This window comes from Heptranchias perlo, chromosome 12 (assembly GCF_035084215.1).
Source record: "Heptranchias perlo isolate sHepPer1 chromosome 12, sHepPer1.hap1, whole genome shotgun sequence".
NCBI classification, from domain to species: Eukaryota; Metazoa; Chordata; class Chondrichthyes; order Hexanchiformes; family Hexanchidae; genus Heptranchias; species Heptranchias perlo.
Window position 1 is genome coordinate 28,433,193 of NC_090336.1, and position 19,023 is coordinate 28,452,215.

The window sequence follows — 19,023 nt, forward strand, 5'->3', positions numbered from 1 at the left end:
TTTGGAGAGGCAGGGACTGATTAGGAACAGTCAGCATGGTTTTGTGAGAGGAAAATCATGTCTCACGAATTTGAATGAGTTTTTTGAAGGGGTAACCAAGAAGATAGATGAGGGCTGTGCAGTAGACGTGGTCCACATAGACTTTAGCAAAGCCTTTGACAAGGTACCGCACGGTAGGTTGTTACATAAGGTTAAATCTCACGGGATCCAAGGTGAGGTAGCCAATTAGATACAAAATTGGATTGACGACAGAAGACAGAAGGTGGTTGTAGAGGGTTGTTTTTCAAATTGGAGGCCTGTGACCAGCGGTGTGCCTCAGGGATCGGTGCTGGGTCCGCTGTTATTTGTTATTTATATTAATGATTTGGATGAGAATTTAGGAGGCATGGTTAGTAAGTTTGCAGATGACACCAAGATTGGTGGCATTGTGGACAGTGAAGAAGGTTATCTAGGATTGCAACGGGATCTTGATAAATTGGGCCAGTGGGCCGATGAATGGCAGATGGAGTTTAATTTAGATAAATGTGAGGTGATGCATTTTGGTAGATCGAATCGGGCCAGGACCTACTCCGTTAATGGTAGGGCGTTGGGGAGAGTTATAGAACAAAGAGATCTAGGAGTACAGGTTCATAGCTCCTTGAAAGTGGAGTCACAGGTGGTAGGGTGGTGAAGAAGGCATTCAGCATGCTTGGTTTCATTGGTCAGAACATTGAATACAGGAGTTGGGATGTCTTGTTGAAGTTGTACAAGACATTAGTAAGGCCACACCTGGAATACTGTGTACAGTTCTGGTCACCCTATTATAGAAAAGATATTATTAAACTAGAAAGAGTGCAGAAAAGATTTACTAGGATGCTACCGGGACTTGATGGTTTGACTTATAGGGAGAGGTTGGATAGACTGAGACTTTTTTCCCTGGAGAGTAGGAGGTTTAGGGGTGATCTTATAGAAGTCTATAAAATAATGAGGGGCATAGATAAGGTAGATAGTCAAAATCTTTTCCCAAAGGTAGGGGAGTCTATAACGAGGGAGCATAGATTTAAGGTGAGAGGGGAGAGATACAAAAGGGTCCAGAGGGGCAATTTTTTCACTCAAAGGGTGGTGAGTGTCTGGAACGAGCTGCCAGAGGCAGTAGTAGAGGCGGGTACAATTTTGTCTTTTAAAAAGCATTTGGACAGTTACATGGGTAAGATGGGTATAGAGGGATATGGGCCAAGTGCAGGCAACTGGGACTAGCTTAGTGTTATAAACTGGGCGACATGGACATGTTGGGCCGAAGGGCCTGTTTCCATGTTGTAAACTTCTATCAAATCTCCTGTCAACCTTCTCTGTTCCAAGGAGAACAACCCCAGCTTCTCCAGTCTATCCATGTAATTTAAGTCCCTCATCCCTGGAATCATTCTCGTAAATCTCCTCTACACTCTCTCTAAGACCTTCACATCCTTCCTAAAATGCGGTGCCCAGAACTGGACACAATACTCCAGTTGTGGTTGAACCAGTGTCGAATATCCTGCAATTTTTACCAGCATCGATTGATGAACACAATTATCTCAAGACATATGGAATTTCATACCAACATGTTAAGTGATCATATGCTAATATCATACAACATAATTTTGAGGTCTTTCTCCTTTACACCTATTACAGGGCAGCTGTTCTGCTGATCCAGTTTTACACCAAATTATGAGCCATTCTATATTCAGAAATATTGGGCTCGATTTTACCAGGCCTGCGGGTTTCCGGCGGGTTGGGTTTCGGAAGCGTGGTCAACACGCTCGGTGAAATTAGTGGGTTGCCCGCGCGATCGTAGCAGGCAACACACTAATAGGAATCAATTACCTGCTCCTCCGGGGTCCATGCTGCTGGTCTGCACGTCGGGCGGGCTGCGCATGCGCAGTACGATCTGTCAGCTGGAGGCTCTCTAGTTAAAGGGGCAGTCCTCCACTGGCAGATGCTGCAACCAATGGAACAAATTGCAGCATGGAGCAGCCCAGGGGGAAGGCTGCTCCCAGTTTAATGATGCCTCACCCCAGGTATCATCAGATGGGGTGAGGAGGAGGGGGAGGACAGAGATCTTCCACCCGGCGGGCGGGAGGAAGCGGCCAGCCTCTGCCACCAAGAAGGCCTGGCTCGAGGTGGCAGAGGGGGTCACCTGCGCAACCAACATATCGCCCACCTGCATACAGTGCAGGAGGCGCTGCAATGACCTCAGTAGGTCAGCCACAGTGAGAACACGAAGTCTATCCCCTACACTCCATCTGCCACAACACTGCCCCAACCCCACATCTCCTTCGGCACCGCCAACACTACTCTGTCACATCAACCCTCATACCCACTCAAACCCCATCCTCATCTTACCTCCACCTACTCACCTCGCCAGTACTCATCCTGCCACTAACACGCGACCCAATCCTCAGACAATCTCATGGCTCTATCCCATACTCACCCTCTCGTGCATCTCCCTCACGGCCAGCCTCACTCAACCTGCCACCACCTGTGCTGCAGCCACAGGGCATGCATCACATATGTACAGTAGGCAGCGTAAGGCAAATGTTTCGTGAGCATGAAGGGGGTGCACAAGGGTGTCGGAGGGTTTGCCATGGGTGTTACCTATAATGAATTTCAGAGCAACAAACATCACACATTATATTGGCACCACCACTGCCATGTCTCCGCGAATCCTGTCTGTTGTGTCCAATAATGCCCGCTCCTGGGTATCACTATGAGGACCCACCACTGATGCCACCCATCGTGTTACTGCAGAGTAGGTGCAGGTGTATTTGCAGGGCTCTTCCGCGCAGTCGACTAAGAGACATCCGAGGTGTAGCCGGCTGCACCCTGGAAGGATGCGGAGGAGAAGTTGTGGAGGGCAGTGGTGACTTTGACAGCGACAGGTAAGCAGTTGGTGCTGGGGCCAGCCAGGAGCCGCTCGGCATGAAAGAGCCTGCTGATCTCCACGACTACATGTCGAGCGAATCTGCGCCTCCCTGTGCACTGCTGCTCGGAGAGGTCCGGGGAGCTGCGCCTCGGTCTGTGGACCATGTGGCGAGGGTAGTGCCCTCTGCGATGCGTCTCTCTCTGCGGTAGCCCTCCCTCCTGCTGTGCAGGTGGGCGTGCAACAACCCCATGTTGGGGGGCTCCACGTCTCTGCGGCGGGCGGCGTGGACTGCGAGGCTGCTGGGGCTGGTCATGCTGTTCGTCCTCCGAGGGTGTCCACGCACCACCCATCTGGCAGGTGTTGGTCTGAGGGGTTGTGCAGGGTAGGTGGGTGGTTCCTCGGACTGGGGCTGCAGTTTCGTGTCGGTCTGTCCTCTGGCTTGGCGGGGGGTGTTGGGGGGCAGGGGTTGCCCTATGTGACGCGGTGGCCTCCTGCGTGGTTGAGGGCTCTCCCCCGTGGGGTGCACCTTGGCACCTGCCACAGGCTGCTGGCTGCAACACGCCTGGTTGGAGAGAGACTGTTTACCCCAGTGTGGGAAACACGCTGCGATGCAGGTGAAATCCCACACTTCCTCTTTTGACAGCTGATTCAGCTCATTAACTGACCTCAACAAGCAAGGTAAGTACTCTCAAGTGGAACCCCGCTGGCTTTAATTGCCTGCGGGATTCCCACCAGCGGGGGCCACGCACGCAGCCCCGCACGTCATCGGGGAACCCGGAAGTGGTCGGGATCGCGGTGCGATCCGGTCACGTGACCTCATATCGGGATTTTCGGAGCCCCCCTGCTGGAAACCCGCAGGAAACCCGACCCTAAAATCGAGCCCATTAGGTCAGAAATTGCTGGAAAAAGTAATGCGTTCACACCATAATTAGTGCATAAAAAATCAGCAATTTGTGGTGAAGAAATGTGCCATGAGTTCTGATTCGCCACAAATTGTTGGCCGATTTGCGCAGTTCCGCTGTTAGCTTCGCCAAAACCGAGAAACTTACCATTTTGCCGTGTGCCTCCCCATTTTGTGTCATGAAATTGCTGGATTTACGCAGTTGATATGAATTAATCTCACTACAGCCATTTAGTGCTGGTAATTCATGTCATAAGGACCCTGTTGATGATGTGATTTATGGTCCTGACATGCCGCTCAATCTTGGAGGCCCAAAAAGGGAACAATGAAACTGTGGAGTCTCACTCCCACAGGTAGTAAATTGTTCCTGGAAGTTTTTTTTAAATTTGAAGTGTTTTAATTTTTTTCTTACTTTTTCTTTCTGTCTCTATTTTCTCTCTTAATCCGCTCTCTTTCCCTCTCTGTGTTTCTCTTTCTGTATCTAATTTGACTCTAATTCACCCTATTTCCTTCTCTGTTGTTCACTCTGTTTCTTTCTCTATCCTTAAATTTCATTAGTTAAGGAGATAGACCATTGGACCCAATGTTCATGAGGTCCAAATGCCTCGTGCCATTATTAATTTGCATTTCCAGCAATTTGCTGTGTAAAAATAATAGGATCTGAAGGGTGAGGCAAAAAAAGACTCATTGCAAGATGCCCCACTCCAGCAATTTCCGGACCATTATGTATATTCTCTAATTAACTGGCACACATATGGTGGGAATTGTTCCAATGCTGCCCCATCTCTTGATACAGATTTTAAATTGTTTGCAAACCAATATGATAGAAATCAAGTTCAAGCAAAGGGTTTGACCTGAAATTTTGTTCCTCAGCACGAGTTATTTATCAGAGTAATATGACACAGTATAATTCTTCTATTTGCTGTGGGAAGAAAGTAGTGTTTGACACAAAGGAATTTTTAGGTACAGTGCTTTTAGATGAATTTGCATTCCATTCTAAATAGAATGTTTGGGGGGAAAAATCCCAGATTCCTTACAAATTGTGCTGTTGATTAGGGTGTGTGCTGGTCTGATTTGAAAATGATATTTATTGCAACACATTTTTAAAAGAAGAGATCTGACAAATATTTTAACTGTTTATAATAATTGAGATATGGAGCTAAAAATATGACAGCATCCTCTGTAGTGTCCTTGCTCTTTTGAACTTCTCATTTTGATTTATCTTAAAAAATTTTAAAGTCCTGCCAGCAACACTATATTAAATTATCTTTTCTGCATAAAGAATCCACATGATATTGGTATCAAATATTCCTCAGAAGTTCTTTGTTTTGTCACTTTGTAGCAACTAACTGTTGAACTGGTCTTCAATAAAGACATCCAAATCGTCTTCATAATCTTCCAAACAGAGTGGAACACAGCCAAGACTATCAGCAACTGAACACACTTTATCCAAGACTCACCAGACTGCTGATGTGTGTCACATGGATCCACTTCTGGAATGTTGGTGCCAGGGTTGCAAGCTGTGGAGATTCTCCAGGAATTGGCAAACAGCTGCGGTGTGCTTTCAATCATTCCTCCTGGGGACCTTTGCAAATGATAAGCAGAAAAGGAGAAGGTTGTACTTGAAGTCAATAGAAACAAAATATCGGGCAGAGTGCAAAACAGGCTGCCAATTCGCTATCACCTGTTTTGTGCTACTGCCCGCGACCAATTTATACCCCACTGTTTTTAATATATTTGCTATAAGTTACAGAATCCTGTAAAGAAAACTGTAAATCCCAAAACATGCCGTGAGAAATATCTAGATAGGATTATCAGGATATTGGCTGTATGTTCCACACCTACTGTGTTATTGTGGAGAAGTGCCAAGAGGTGACCATAAGGAAAGGAAAATCAAAGGGAATGTGACCACCTAGGAACTGACTATAAAGCAACACTGGCAGAGGCCTGGTAGCAGTTCTGCATCTTCTCTTGGTTTAAGATGGTGTGTGGTGAAGGAGGACTTGGAAACAGAACAAAAATAATTTAAATAAAAAACTTGCCTGCAAAATAAAGCAATGATTGTCCTTTAGTGTAATCACACTATGATAATAACCTAATGGTTACAGAAACAACTGAGGACATCACTGTATATTCCAGGTAACTTTAATAACCTGAGGCCCAATGATTTTCTTAAAGACCTTTCCCTTCGACTAGGGATTTTTATCCTCTTAGCAGCAGAATAATTAGTCCTTTTTTATTTCTTGCTGAAATCACTGACTGAAGTCCACTTCTCTGTTGGTATCAATTTGTGGCTGAAAATTGAAAAATATTTTCTCATATGTTATTTTCTCTAACTAGACATTTCACTGCAACAATATTTATCTATATTTATATCTTATTAGAAATCTTACATCTGCACACACTTTGACAAAACCTTGTTTCTTGTTGTTACTCTTTTCTAACACTTTTGAGTCAACTTTTTTCCATTATAATTTCCTAAGTCCATATTTATAATAGAAATTGCCTATGTAAACTGGCCACCCTGTAATTATACAATCTGACAACTTTGTTGCTTTTCTCCACAAGTGTTCAAATGCCATCTGAAAATTTTTGATCTGTCTTTTCTTCCTCAGTAACTGAAATTTCTACTGTCCAAAATAAGGATTTAAACAAAAATGTACATATTCCACGACGACATTATTAAATGTATCAATAAAAGAATCAATTAAAGAAAGAAAAAACTAACTTAAGAGGAAGCTAGTTAAGTACATGAGGGAGAAAAGAATAGAAGGATATGCTGATAGGGTGAGATGAAGTAAAGTGGGAGAAGGCTTGTGTGAAGCATAAACACCAGCATAGACCTAATGGGCCAAATGGCCTATTTCTGTGCTGTAAAATTCAATGTACCTCTATGTAACTTGAATATATAAAGCACCTTTCAGAAACTCAGGTTGTCCAAGTGCTTCACAGCCACCGAAATATTTTGTGAAGTGCAGTCACTGTTATAATGTGGACAAATGCAGCAGCCAATTTATGTACATTAGGTCCCACAAACAGCAATGAGATGAATCACCAGTTAATCATTTTTTAGTTTTGTTGGTTGAGAGATAAATGTTGGCCAGGACACTGGGAGAACTTCCCGCTTCGATTAGTGTCATGGGATCTTCTATGTCCAGCTGAGAAGGCAGACTGGACCTTTTTTTAATGTCTCATCCAGAAGACAACACCTCCGACAGTGCAGCACACCTTCAGTGCTGCATTGAAATATCAGCCTCGATTATGTGCTTGCCTCTGAAGTGTGGCTTGAATCCATGATCTGCTGCTCAGAGGCAAGAGTGCTACCATTGAGCCAAGTAAATTAAATTGTCTTTTGTGTTGTTTAAAGTCTTAATTAATGTTTTTTATTGGAAGGCTTCAGTTGCTCCCAAAAACCTGGTGCTGGGTTGATATCTTTGCCCAAAGGTGTGATGCTATAAACTTACTTTGGATTGTACAATCTAATTATATGCAGTGTACTTAATTTCACAGGATGCATCAGAACCAGTCAATTGTACAAAAGAATATTTTTTTGTTGGCTTCAGTTATTTTTTCAAAATTATTTGAAGAAAAGTTAGAGAAAAAATTTCCAAAACATTATTCTTATTGAGTGTTTTTTTAAATCAGTGTGCACACAAAGAAGAAAGTATGAACTACTAATAATACAGCTGTTGTAGATTTTGTTTTGTGTTGTATAAACTTCAGAAAGTGCATTAAGTGGGAAGAGACTCGAGGGCCTTTCCTTTTTGTAACTTGAGTTTATTTTTGAAAAAATGAATTAATTGAACTTGAAGCAAAATGGCCTCTAATCGTGTCACCTGAATGCTGCCAACACAACACAGATGTTGTGTTGGCAGCAAATGTAAATATTCTCATTACTAACAGCTGTCAGACACAGTGAGACAAAGAGACACACACACTCCATGCTTATTTTAAATTGTGTGTTTTTTTATCCCCCAGAACAAAATTGTTGAATTCTGAAAGAACTAATTCTCAACTGTGTTTTGCTGGTATTTAGTAATTCGAAAGATTATAATTTCTTATAGCTGTGAGATGGTAAGCTAATTTAAAATGCTAATCAGAGTCCTCGAATGTACATAGGACTCCAATTGCCATTTTTGGAGTGAGCTAGGGGCAGCGACGCTGTGCACTCTCCAACCAGCAACAAGTGGTGGTCAGGCCAAAAAGGTTCCCGCAGATGACTTCCTTTTAATTTTGATGACCAAGAGGAGCAGAAGTACTCCTCCAGGCTCCGCAAACTCAGCCCAGAACACTGCCGCCTGGAATCCCCCCTCCGCTCCACCGATCAGGGGCTCCCCGGGAACCTACCTTCCTCTAGACCGGAAGCTGGCCAGAGTGCCTTATATTCTGGTGGCCCAAAGCCACAACGCTACCTCGGGGTGCTTGTTTTTTGACCGCAGCCAACTGGACCTATGCGAATGAGGCCCAGTCCTCAAAATGAAGCAGGTCTCCCGGCAGGATCAGCAGGTGGCTTGCCAGCATGTTCCATCAACTGGTCACTCTGGGGGAAATCCACCCCACCATGAATAACATTACTAATATGAGGAGATTTGTTAATACAAGGAAATGATTTCACACTGTGCAGGTCAGAGACAATTTATCATTGTAAGAGTAAACTCAAATTTTAAATATCAGTTGAGCATTTCTGCACAATTTTGAAAACAAGCCAATTTCTTTTGAAAATACTGGAAATTCCTACAATTCATAGATTTGAATTGGGCTCAGGATGACTTGATTTAGATTTTCAGTCTCCAGCTCTCAGTAATTGCTAACATTTTTAGCAAGATAACTTCTAATTTGCTTTACGGGTTAGAATAGTTTTAAAGAAAACTGTCAATTTCTCCTATACTTCAGGAACTATGTGAGCACCTGGAGAAGCACAAATGAAGAATGGTATATGGTTGGCAGGTGAGGGCTGAAGGCCCTGCCAAGCTTCAGACATAGATATGAAACAAAATCTTACTGCTCAACTACAGTACTGTTAGAAATTAATCCTTGTTGAAAACAAACACAAAGGTTTAGGTGCAGAAATTTTCTAATTATGACTACTATTCTTTGTAGCCAAACTGTAGTCAGTCATTAAGTTCTAATCAAAGCCAATTAGCCTCAAAGCATGACAAATACTCACAAGAAATCATCTTGAATATTGCCATTGAACGTTCCACAGAGTCCAATGGTGTCCTCTTTCCATCTTGCATCCAGCTGGATGTAGAGCCGCCTCCCCTCCCTATCATACTGCAAACGCAGTCCAAAGTCTGTCTTAACTTGCACAAACACAGACGTAAGCTCAGTGACTTCAAACAAATCTGTTAAAGGACAAGGAAATGTACTAGTGAGAATATGGTGTGAAATTTCTGTTGGACCAAGTTGATGTCAAACTTATTGTGTAAGCTGGCTGAAGTTTGAACAAGTCTGTTAGGTGTAATGCCAACAGCAATGATGTCACATACGTTTTTCAAGTATGTACATGCACAATGCATCTTTTCACAAATATTCAAACGTAACATATCTGTTTTGAGCTTATGCAAGTTTGTGACCGTTATAAACAGGGCAGGAAAATTCCAACTAGGTGACTTTCCAACCAACTGAGAGGCAAGAGACTGTCCATCTTTGATGAACTGAAAAACTAAGCAATTTCCTACTTTCTTCGGTAGGCTTTTCCTTCCATTTCTAGCACTTCATTGTATATTTCTTTGCTTTTTTTTACTGCATTTGATCTTTTGTGACCAATTACATTATGTCCTCTACTTCACTGACTCATTTTTTGTCTATCGCAAAAATTTTTGAAGGTCAGTTTATTCTGATTCAAGTTCAAATAATGTTATTTTGGCAAGCAAAGGGATGGTTGAAGAATATGACAGGCAAATAATTTTTAAAATATTTTTCACGTACTGTCAAGAAGTGCTCTTATATCCCTGTCACATGGATGGAACACTGAGCAGCATTCACGAGACCTTCAATCCAAGAGAATCCTTGGTGCCTGGGCTATTTGTAGGAGGGGGTTTATGATAGCCATGAACAATGGATGAGTGAAGATACAACCGGAGGTAATTTTCACCTTCACTGTTTGGGCGGTAATCTAGCAGAGCGGATCTCTTGCCCACTGTCAAACCTGCCCAATTCTCATCCCATTGGAGGCTGTCCCAGCTGGACAAGCAATGGGAAGCAGCATTGGTAAATTGTGCAGCTTAACTCCAACAGTATCCCTGTGCACAACTGGGCTCTGCCAATTTACACCCAAGTTCTCTGGACTTAGAATATGTTTTATGGGGGAAGAGTGTGTGTACTCCTTATTAACAAACAAAAAACTCTATACGTGGTTGTAGATTTCTTAGCAGTTTGATTTTGAGGCTCTTAAACATAAACTAGGTTTCCATACAAGTCAGACACTCATAAGGCCAAAAAATAAGTCAAGTGGCCTTTTTTCATTTCATGCTTTCTAGTGTTCTTCTCAAATATATCCTACACAGCTCTGGCATGGAGCAGATGGATCCCATTTACTCTTAATAGATTTGGACTGTACTAAACATCTTAAGAAATTGTCTCTTAAAAAATGCAGTGTTCCCACTCCATCTCAATGATATAAAAATGTACAAATTATCAATACCAGCCCTTGTATTAAAAGGATAAAGAAAGTGCTACCAGGCCAATCTGATATTACATAGTTAAAAATTTACCTAAATTAATTAATATTTTAATTAGTGGAGATCACGACCAGCTGTAAAAAATTAGCTGATGAAAAAAACAAGTACAAGTTCAGAATTATGCAAATTTGGCTATGCTTAGTTCTTGCAAATTATCAAGTATGACAGGTAAGCAAACTGATAGGTTACAGATTGGAATTCCTGAAAATGCTATGAGGTAGCACTATGCAGTTTTTGAAAGATAAAGAGAAAGACCAGTACCAAAAGAGGTAGTTCAGAGCTTTGCAAATTGTATTGCAGCAAGAGGTCAGTATTTCATACCATCTGTATATGGTAAACTGATCCTGTACTGATTACAATGGTAGACCTCTCCTGAATGAGTCAACGTCACCTGTTTCTTCAGATCTTCATCAACAACAAGACTCACCGACTGAATACAGGCACCATTTAGATTCTGAGAAAAGAAGCAACACAGACTGTTCTTTAGAGTTTCATAATATGTGCTTGCTCCATTTACTTTTAGGACTTTACATTGTGATTGCAATCTGTCTGACACATCCATTAATTGGGAAAGCCAAACAATGGGAACATACACCAGAAATTTCTTCAGGGTTCTCCCGATCGTCTGACGTAATGTGGCTGAAAGATCATCGGAAACTCAGTTTATAGGGTGTGTCCAGGGTTTCTGCCACTCTTCCACTAAAGTTACAATGGCTGCTTGGGATAACCCCTGAGAAAATTCCTGCTGATAATCTTAGAATACAAACTAAGCTAGTTAAAAGTGAATTCTGGAACAACCTCTTCACGCAAAGGGTTGTAAAAATGTGGAAAATACTGCCATGAAAGACCATAGGTGCAAAGTCAATTGAAATGTTTAAAAGTGAGATATATAATAAAGGATAGGAAGAAAAGTCAAAGGATTGGGCTTAACAAAACAGAGCTGCTATGGCTAATAAAAATAGCACAGCAGGTTTGATGGGCCAAATGGTCTACTCCTGTTCCTTTGTTCCTATTTGCAGCTTTGATTCTCCTCTTGAATAAACAAACATTAAAAAAAATCAAATGGTTAATATAATTACTTTAAATATTTTTTCTTTCTATTTTTGTTCAGTTTGCAAATATATTTAAATGATTAGTGCTGGTTTTCATCATATAAATTCAGCAAACTGTTACTAAGCTAGACAGTAGGATGTAGCTTAATTAACACATGCTGATCCACAATAGCTAACAGAATGGAGTTAATTTTTGTCTTCAGGTGTTCTAATTTGTTCTAACAGTTCTAATTTGGTTTGTACCACTTTAAGACCCTGCTGAATCTTAAATGCTAATCAAATTCAATAGTCCAGTCTAAGCTTATTTACATAATTATGCACAAATCCAGGTGCAATCTCAGGTGAGTCTAAGGGTGACACTACTCATGAGAGGAAATTTGTGTGTAAGTCAAATTTAAAACGATGGGGAGAATTAAAAGGTGTGTTACAAGAAGGGGCTTAAAATTTAGAAAGCTTTTGGAGGGCCTTAAAAAACATCTTAACCTATCAGCAACTTTTGCAAAGCTGAAAGAGCAGGGGGATAAGAAGGGAAAAGTGACCCCTAGATACAGACATGAGTCTACAGATAAGTGTCAGTGCAGCCCAGCACCCAACTTTTTCTTTGATGGTTGTTGAAGTTGAAGTGGTGCTACTTGAGATACTAAAGTGAAGGCGTTTCCCCTGTGCCACTGCAGAACACCATCCCATAGATCAGCACTGCAGCCTGCCTGCAATAAAATGTGGACATGTTTCAGGTCACAGCTGACTATTACTGTCATTGCAAAAGTGCAAGCTCTATACTGAATTCCATAGGTGTCCTTGTAGCAGATGGCAGTGCCCAGCATCTGCTCCTCTGCTGATCTCCGAGAAGACTGGTTTCCATTGGCAGGTAGTGTTGGTTTACCCAAATATGACATCATAGGCAGGTGCAGCCAAACAGGCAAAGCTGGTTGCTGATTGCCTTGCATGTAAAGTATGATATGATGTAATTTGAGTTCTTCTGAAGAATAATCCAGCAAAAAGATTAGTCAGGCATTTACATCTCATTGTGATGCCATCAAAGTTCTGCTGGTGCATTCTTTGTTGGGAAGATGAGCCTCCACCAACAACATCTGCCAAAGTGAGGTATGCTATCTCTCTCACTACGTGTAGAGGTGTGGGTGCCAGTGGAAGGGCACAGGGCACTCCTTGGCCAACCTGAACTGCCTGATAACCCTCAATAGTTCCTTCTCTTCATTCAAACGCATCAGCTGAGAGGATCTGTAGTGGCAAACCCTTTGGTGCCAATAAAGGGAACTCAGGGCAAAAAATAAACAGCAACTGACACAAAGGCTCATGAAAGCCTAAGTGCCAGCTAGAAAAAAAAATATACAAGGCGGATCTAATCCACTTACCTTTAATGTCGGTGGGCCTTTGAAACGCCCTTCCATCTGCAGGTTGTCCTGAGGCCACCTTCCCCTGCCAGGTTCCTATGGGCATGCTGGAGACTTGGATCAAGCATGCCCATGGACCCGAAACTGATGCTGTGCCCTTCCCTACCCCCTTTACCCTAGGCTAATGAAGGTCCGGCCTGCTTCAGATGGGAGCGCCAGCTAGCCAGGCCTAACTAGCATTTGAGGCTGTATGAAGGAAATGGAAAGTGAGAAATTAATCCATTATTCAGATCCTCCAAAAAAAAATTGGAGAGCCAGAAAACTGGAAAGGAGATCTGGACCTACCATCTCTGCACCTCTGTTCTAAATCACCTGTTTGGTTTTCAAAGACATCCCCGGAACAAGCAATATTAACTTCATTTTTCCAGCAGGCACCTTGCCGCTGTATGCACGTATCAGAAATTCGGATGTATGCTGCACATGATTTTCTGACTATTAATTTAAATGGTCATAAAGTCATGCACATTGCATGCCTGAATTTCTGACATGTGCTCCTGCAGGCAAGGCACCCCGCTGGGAGCACAAAGTAGAAAATTACCCATTAATCTTACCTTATTCAACTCTACAATAAACATATTAATAAACTACAATTAGAAAAATAAAATTAGCAAATGAACACAATGCCCTGATATAGATTTATCCTAGAAATGACAAAAATGCAGTATGATTTAGTATCAAGATGTTCTGACACTGTTCACTAAATCAGAATGAAAAACTTTGAAAGGGACTGCACATCTTAGCTGTGCAGAATTCTATGAGATAAAGCTCCTGCCCACTGACATGCAAAATACCATAAGAGTTCCTTTGACTTAATCATGTTAAGCCAGCATCCCAAGGGACACATGTTGTAACAGGATTTCTGACCTTTGCACAGTGCTTCAGAGCTGTAGTTCTCACTGTGGTTGAACAGTTTTTCATTGAATAAGGAGGGCCAAATATAAAAAATACCAGAATATTCAGATACAAACGGGAAAGAAAACTGCTTTTTTATCACTACATTTTTAAATATTTACCACCAGGAGTGGATCTTAAGTATTGGCCAGAGGCAGCATCAAAACACAAAACAGTTTTTGAAAAGTATGAAGAAAAACAGTCATAATAGGAGAGAAATTCAAGCCAACAATAATTCTCTGTTCTAGTGAATTGTCTCTTTGATAACACTACATCAATCCACATTCAGCAGGTGTTTTCATATCAATTGCTGTCTCTTTCACGAACCACTTTGCAAACTTCTTTTATCCTGGCCTGCTCTCATCCTCCACACTATCAAAGACATTGACATTTCAACAGAGGCACAGATAAGGTTCCATCGAGTCAACTTCTTGTCCAATTTATTGTCCTAAATGTGTCTGCAAATTTCACATGATTCTTAAATCTACATGGTCTTGGTGAATATCACTTTCATCAGCTCACTGGCACCAGAAGATTGCTGGCTTTGTGGTTAAAGGATTAGAGACCTGGTAGTTTGTCTTTCAGGTGAAATGTGATGGCCTTGATTGTGCCATTTAGTAAATGATAAGCTGAAAGGCTTTTGTCTAAGAACAGATGTGCACCAAAGTTCAGTCACTGAATTGCCAATTTACCAACCACTGCGACTACTCTTATTTCTCCAACCCCCCTCTTTATCTATTTCTTTTCCTTCGATCCCATTTTCTTAAAAGCAATCTATCTAGTTTTTTCAAACCCCTTATTCTCTCTTATCCTCTGGTTCATCTACAAAAACAAACTTTGCTTCTTACTGTGCCACACTGAGAATTCTGGAGGCTGATGGTAAACTTTCCAGAGTTGCAGCTCTTTGCCAGGATATACTGGCATGTCGCCTGGAAGGTGTATACCCGTTCATCAAACGTCTTGAAGTGAATATCTCCAGTTACTGAGCACTCCGCTAGACGAAATAAGAAAAACACAAAACAAAATCAGATCAGTGTTACAAGTATTTTTATCTACACATGTATAAACTTGAGCCAGATCTTTAGGGGTAGTTGAGCGAAATGTCTGCTAAATACTGAGAAGTTGACTATTACAGTGTTTTCTGAATCAAGAGTTTCCAACAACTTGTTAACTTGATTGAAAATATCAAAACGCTATTAACTATGTCAATTTAGACATAAACCACTATAAATGTGCAACCATAGGGAAACAGGAGTCTGCCTTTGAACTGCACTATACACATGCAAGTAATGTGGTGCCACCATACTTGCCATCTTTTCTACATCACTGTACAACACATTTCAACTGGTCTTAACTCAACTTGTGTAAATTCAGCAGACTGTGAACCTACCTTGAAGTGGAATAAAGACAAGTGAACTTGTGTGGGAATCATTTTACTTTGTTAGAACAAATGCTGCTCAACATTCAAGTATCAGCGGATATAAGTTAAAAATTAGGAAATCAAAACTAAGAAGGGAAGTCAGGCATGACTATTACACTCAAAGTGTAATAGAGTTGTAGTGTGAGTTAGGGTAGGCCATTGAAGTAGACAGTGAAAATGAATTCAAGAGACAACTGGATGCATTTCTGAAGATAGAAGGGATTGAGGGATAGAGAACAGGAATAGATGTGGTTGATCTCTGAGAAAAGTTGAGCTTATTACGCATAATGGGTACTTCCAGTTTTTAGAAATTATTCTCTTATATTTAGGTCAACCATAAACTATTAATGCCACAGTGGAAGAAACCCCTCCTCATGTACTATCCACCTATTGCTCACTTCTGATACAGAGGTCACCAAAATGATAGCTAATTAACAAATAAGTAAAAACTCAATAGGGTCTGAATTCAACATCACTGTGCCCATTTTATGAGCATAAAACTGGTGCAACGATGACAAATTTAACAGTGAGAAGGCCCATACTCAATTTGCGCATGCGCCTAGGCCACTGCTAAATTCAGCAGTGCCTTTTTTTAGGCAATCAATATTGAAATGAGGCATCTGCACCCATTTCCGGACCCGTTCTCAAAAGTGTAAAATGTAGTCAGCTTTTTCAGACTACTTTTTCAGGTCCTACAGCGAACCAACCAGCATTCCTTAAAGGGACTGCTGGAGGGCCCAGAAGAAGCATGCGGTTAATTTTTTTTTGTAACTTACCGTAATGTGGAGCCAGGGGTTAGTAGGAGCAGTCTTACCTGCCACCCGGCCTACCGCAGAGGGGCACCTATTTGGCGTCTGCAGCTTGTCGAGAAAATGTTAATGAGACCCGAACCTGAAAGCGGTTCGGGCCTCCTGACTGCCGCATTGGGTGGGCACCTCAGGCATATCCCTGATATCATGCCCATTCGACACCAAGCCAAAAGTCCCCCCTATAAATTTAGATGGCAAAGGTGCACTGTATGCAAAACAAAATCAGAAAAATCATTTACCTGGACAGTTATGCTCTGCACAGTTCCAAATGCCTCCTACACAAGTACTGGAACCAAAAAAAAAAGTATTTAAAATGGCATGACATGAAATAACACTTCAAGCCTTTATAGGGACATATTTTTAAAACATCAACCTACAATTATACTTTAGAAATATAATAGTTAACGTTTTTACAGCAGAATATTTAGCACCATCAGAAAGGGAGGGGAATAGATGACAATAGAGAAAAGAAGAAAATTGATGGTAATGAAGGAAAGAGGGTAGGGAACAGAAGCTGGGAGTGGGGGGGAAAGGAGAAGAAGGGAGTGGTGTGTGAGAGAGTGCCAACACTAGCTAAGAGGGAATGGGGAGAAGAGTGCCAGCTTGAACTGGGTGAACAGGTGCAGAGTACCAGCTTAACTGGGTAGAAGAGTACCAATTTGAATTGAAGGAGGGGAAGAGAGGAAGAAGAGTGTAAAAATGAACTGGGAGGAGAAAATAGTGGGCCCGATATTAGCATGGCAGCGGGTTCGCGGCGGGGGGTCGACTGGGTGCATGGGTAACGCGCCCGGTGAAATCAGTCTGCTCCGCACGCTAATTGGATCCACTTACCTGTGCTTCCGGGTTTCCCGCTGCTAAGCTGTGCGGCGGGCGGACTGCGCATGCGCAGTAAGGCCTGCAGCTGGAGCAGCCCTATTTAAAGGGGCAGTCCTCCACTGACTGATGCTGCAGGAAATAGGAAAAATTATAGCATGGAGCAGCCCAGGGGAAAGGATACTCCCAGGTTTAATGATGCCTCACTCCAGGTATTATTGGATAGGGTGAGGAGGAGGAGGAGGACAGAGATCTTCCCCCCCCCCCCCCCCCGGCGGGCGGGAGGAAGCAGCCTGCTTCTGCCACCAAGTAGGCCGGGCTCGAGGTGGCAGAGGGGGTCACCAGCACCACCAACATATCGCCCACCTGCATACAGTGCAGGAGACGCTTCAATGGCCTAAGTAGGTCAGCCAAAGTGAGTACACTTACTCAATCCCCTACACTCCGTCTGCCACATCACCGCCCCCACCCCACATTTCCTTCTGCACTGCCAACACTACTCTATCACATCACTCCTCACACCCACTCAAAGCTCATCCTCATCTTACCTGCACTTACTCACCTCGCCAGTACTCATCCCGCCACTACCGCTCAACCCAATCCTCATACAATCTCATGGCTCTATCTCATACTCACCCTCTCCTGCATCTCTTTCACGGTCAGCCTCACTCAACCTGCAACTACCTGTGCTGCAGCCACAGGGCATGCATCACATATGTGCAGTAGGAAGCTTAAGGCAAACGTGTCATGAACAGGAAGGGGATGCACAAAGGTGTTTGAGGGTTTGTCATGCTTTTTACTTATATTTAATTCCTGATCAACTCACATTACATATTATATTGGCACCACTACTGCCACGTCTTTGCGAATCTTTTCTGGTTTGTGCAATAATGCCCTTTCCTGAGGATCATGATGAAGACCCACAACTTATGCCACCCATTGTGTCACTGCAGAGTGGGTGTAGGTGTATTTGCAGGGCTCTTTTGTGCAGACGGCTGAGAGACGTCGGCGATGTCCCCGGTGGCACCATGGAAGGATGCGGAGGAGAAGTTGTTGAGGGCAGTGGTAACTTTGACACCGACAGGTAAGAAGATGATGCTTGGGCCAGCCGGGTGCAGCTCAGCATGAAGGAAACTGCAGATGTCCACGACTACATGTCGAGTGACTCTGAGCCTCCGTGTGCACTGCTGCTCAGAGAGGTCCAGGAAGCTGAGCCTCAGTCTGTAGACCCTGTGGCGAGGGTAGTGCCTTCTGCGACGCATCTCTCTCTGCGGTTGCCCTCCCTCCTACTGTGCAGGTGGATGTGTTACAGCACTGTGTTGTGGAGCTCCATGTGTCAGAGGTGGACGGCGTGGCCGGCGAGGCTGGTGATGCTGTTCGCCCTCCGAGGAGGTCATGACTGCAGCTACGGCGGCCCCCATCCGGAAGATGTACATCTGAGAGGGTCCGCAGGGTGGGTAAATGTGTCTGGACACCTGGGTAAGTGTGCAAGTTTGTGAATTTTATTGTTAGGAGGAGGGTGGTGGAGGCCAAACCTTGTCCAAAGTGACAGTGTGGCCTCCTGCAATGAGTGAGGGTCTCCCCCCACCACCTGTCAAATGGACCTTTGCAGCTGCCACAGGCTGATGGCTGCAGCACGTCCATTTGAACTGGGAGTGTTTCCCCCAGTACGGGAAACAGCCTCAGTCAATTGCAAAATCCCATCCCTGCTAAAATAACAGATCAATCAGGTCTGTAAACAGCCTGAAGTACCTGTTCAAGTACTTTAAGTAGCACCCCGCCGGAGTCCCACATGCGGGGGCTGCGCGCACATGTGAGCGCGTCAGTGGGAAACCCGGAAGTGGGCGGGTTGGAGCCGGGCTCCAGACCCGCCCTGGGAAACCCCGATTTTCGCAGCCCTTCCGCCACGAACGCACCCGATCGCAGATGCGAAAATCGAGCCCAGCGTCTCCATTACAAGGTGGGAGTTGGATGGGGTACACTCTCTGAACTAGATCCGGAAGGGGTAGAGTGCCTCCTGGAAATGTACAACCAATTTTGTCCTTTCAACATTTGGCTTTCTCCTTCAGACTTTCATGTATTTATGTTTCTTTTCCACACACAATCACAAGATAATTACAGATTTGGAATGCCATTTGGCCCATCTTAGTTTGTCTATCGAGAA

The 19,023-nt window shown here is 43.3% G+C and overlaps 1 protein-coding gene across 1 annotated transcript in view; it reads right to left on the reverse strand.

Annotated features, from left to right (window-relative positions):
* otog (otogelin) overlaps nt 1-19,023 on the reverse strand; it is a 256,145-nt gene that overhangs the window by 209,017 nt on the left and 28,105 nt on the right. The window contains exons 11-15 of the mRNA XM_067993585.1: nt 16,286-16,332; nt 14,666-14,811; nt 10,784-10,916; nt 8,947-9,124; nt 5,240-5,364 (exon numbers count right to left, since the gene is read on the reverse strand). Coding sequence (XP_067849686.1) covers nt 5,240-5,364; nt 8,947-9,124; nt 10,784-10,916; nt 14,666-14,811; nt 16,286-16,332 — 629 coding nt within the window. The remainder of the gene's footprint in view (nt 1-5,239; nt 5,365-8,946; nt 9,125-10,783; nt 10,917-14,665; nt 14,812-16,285; nt 16,333-19,023) is intronic.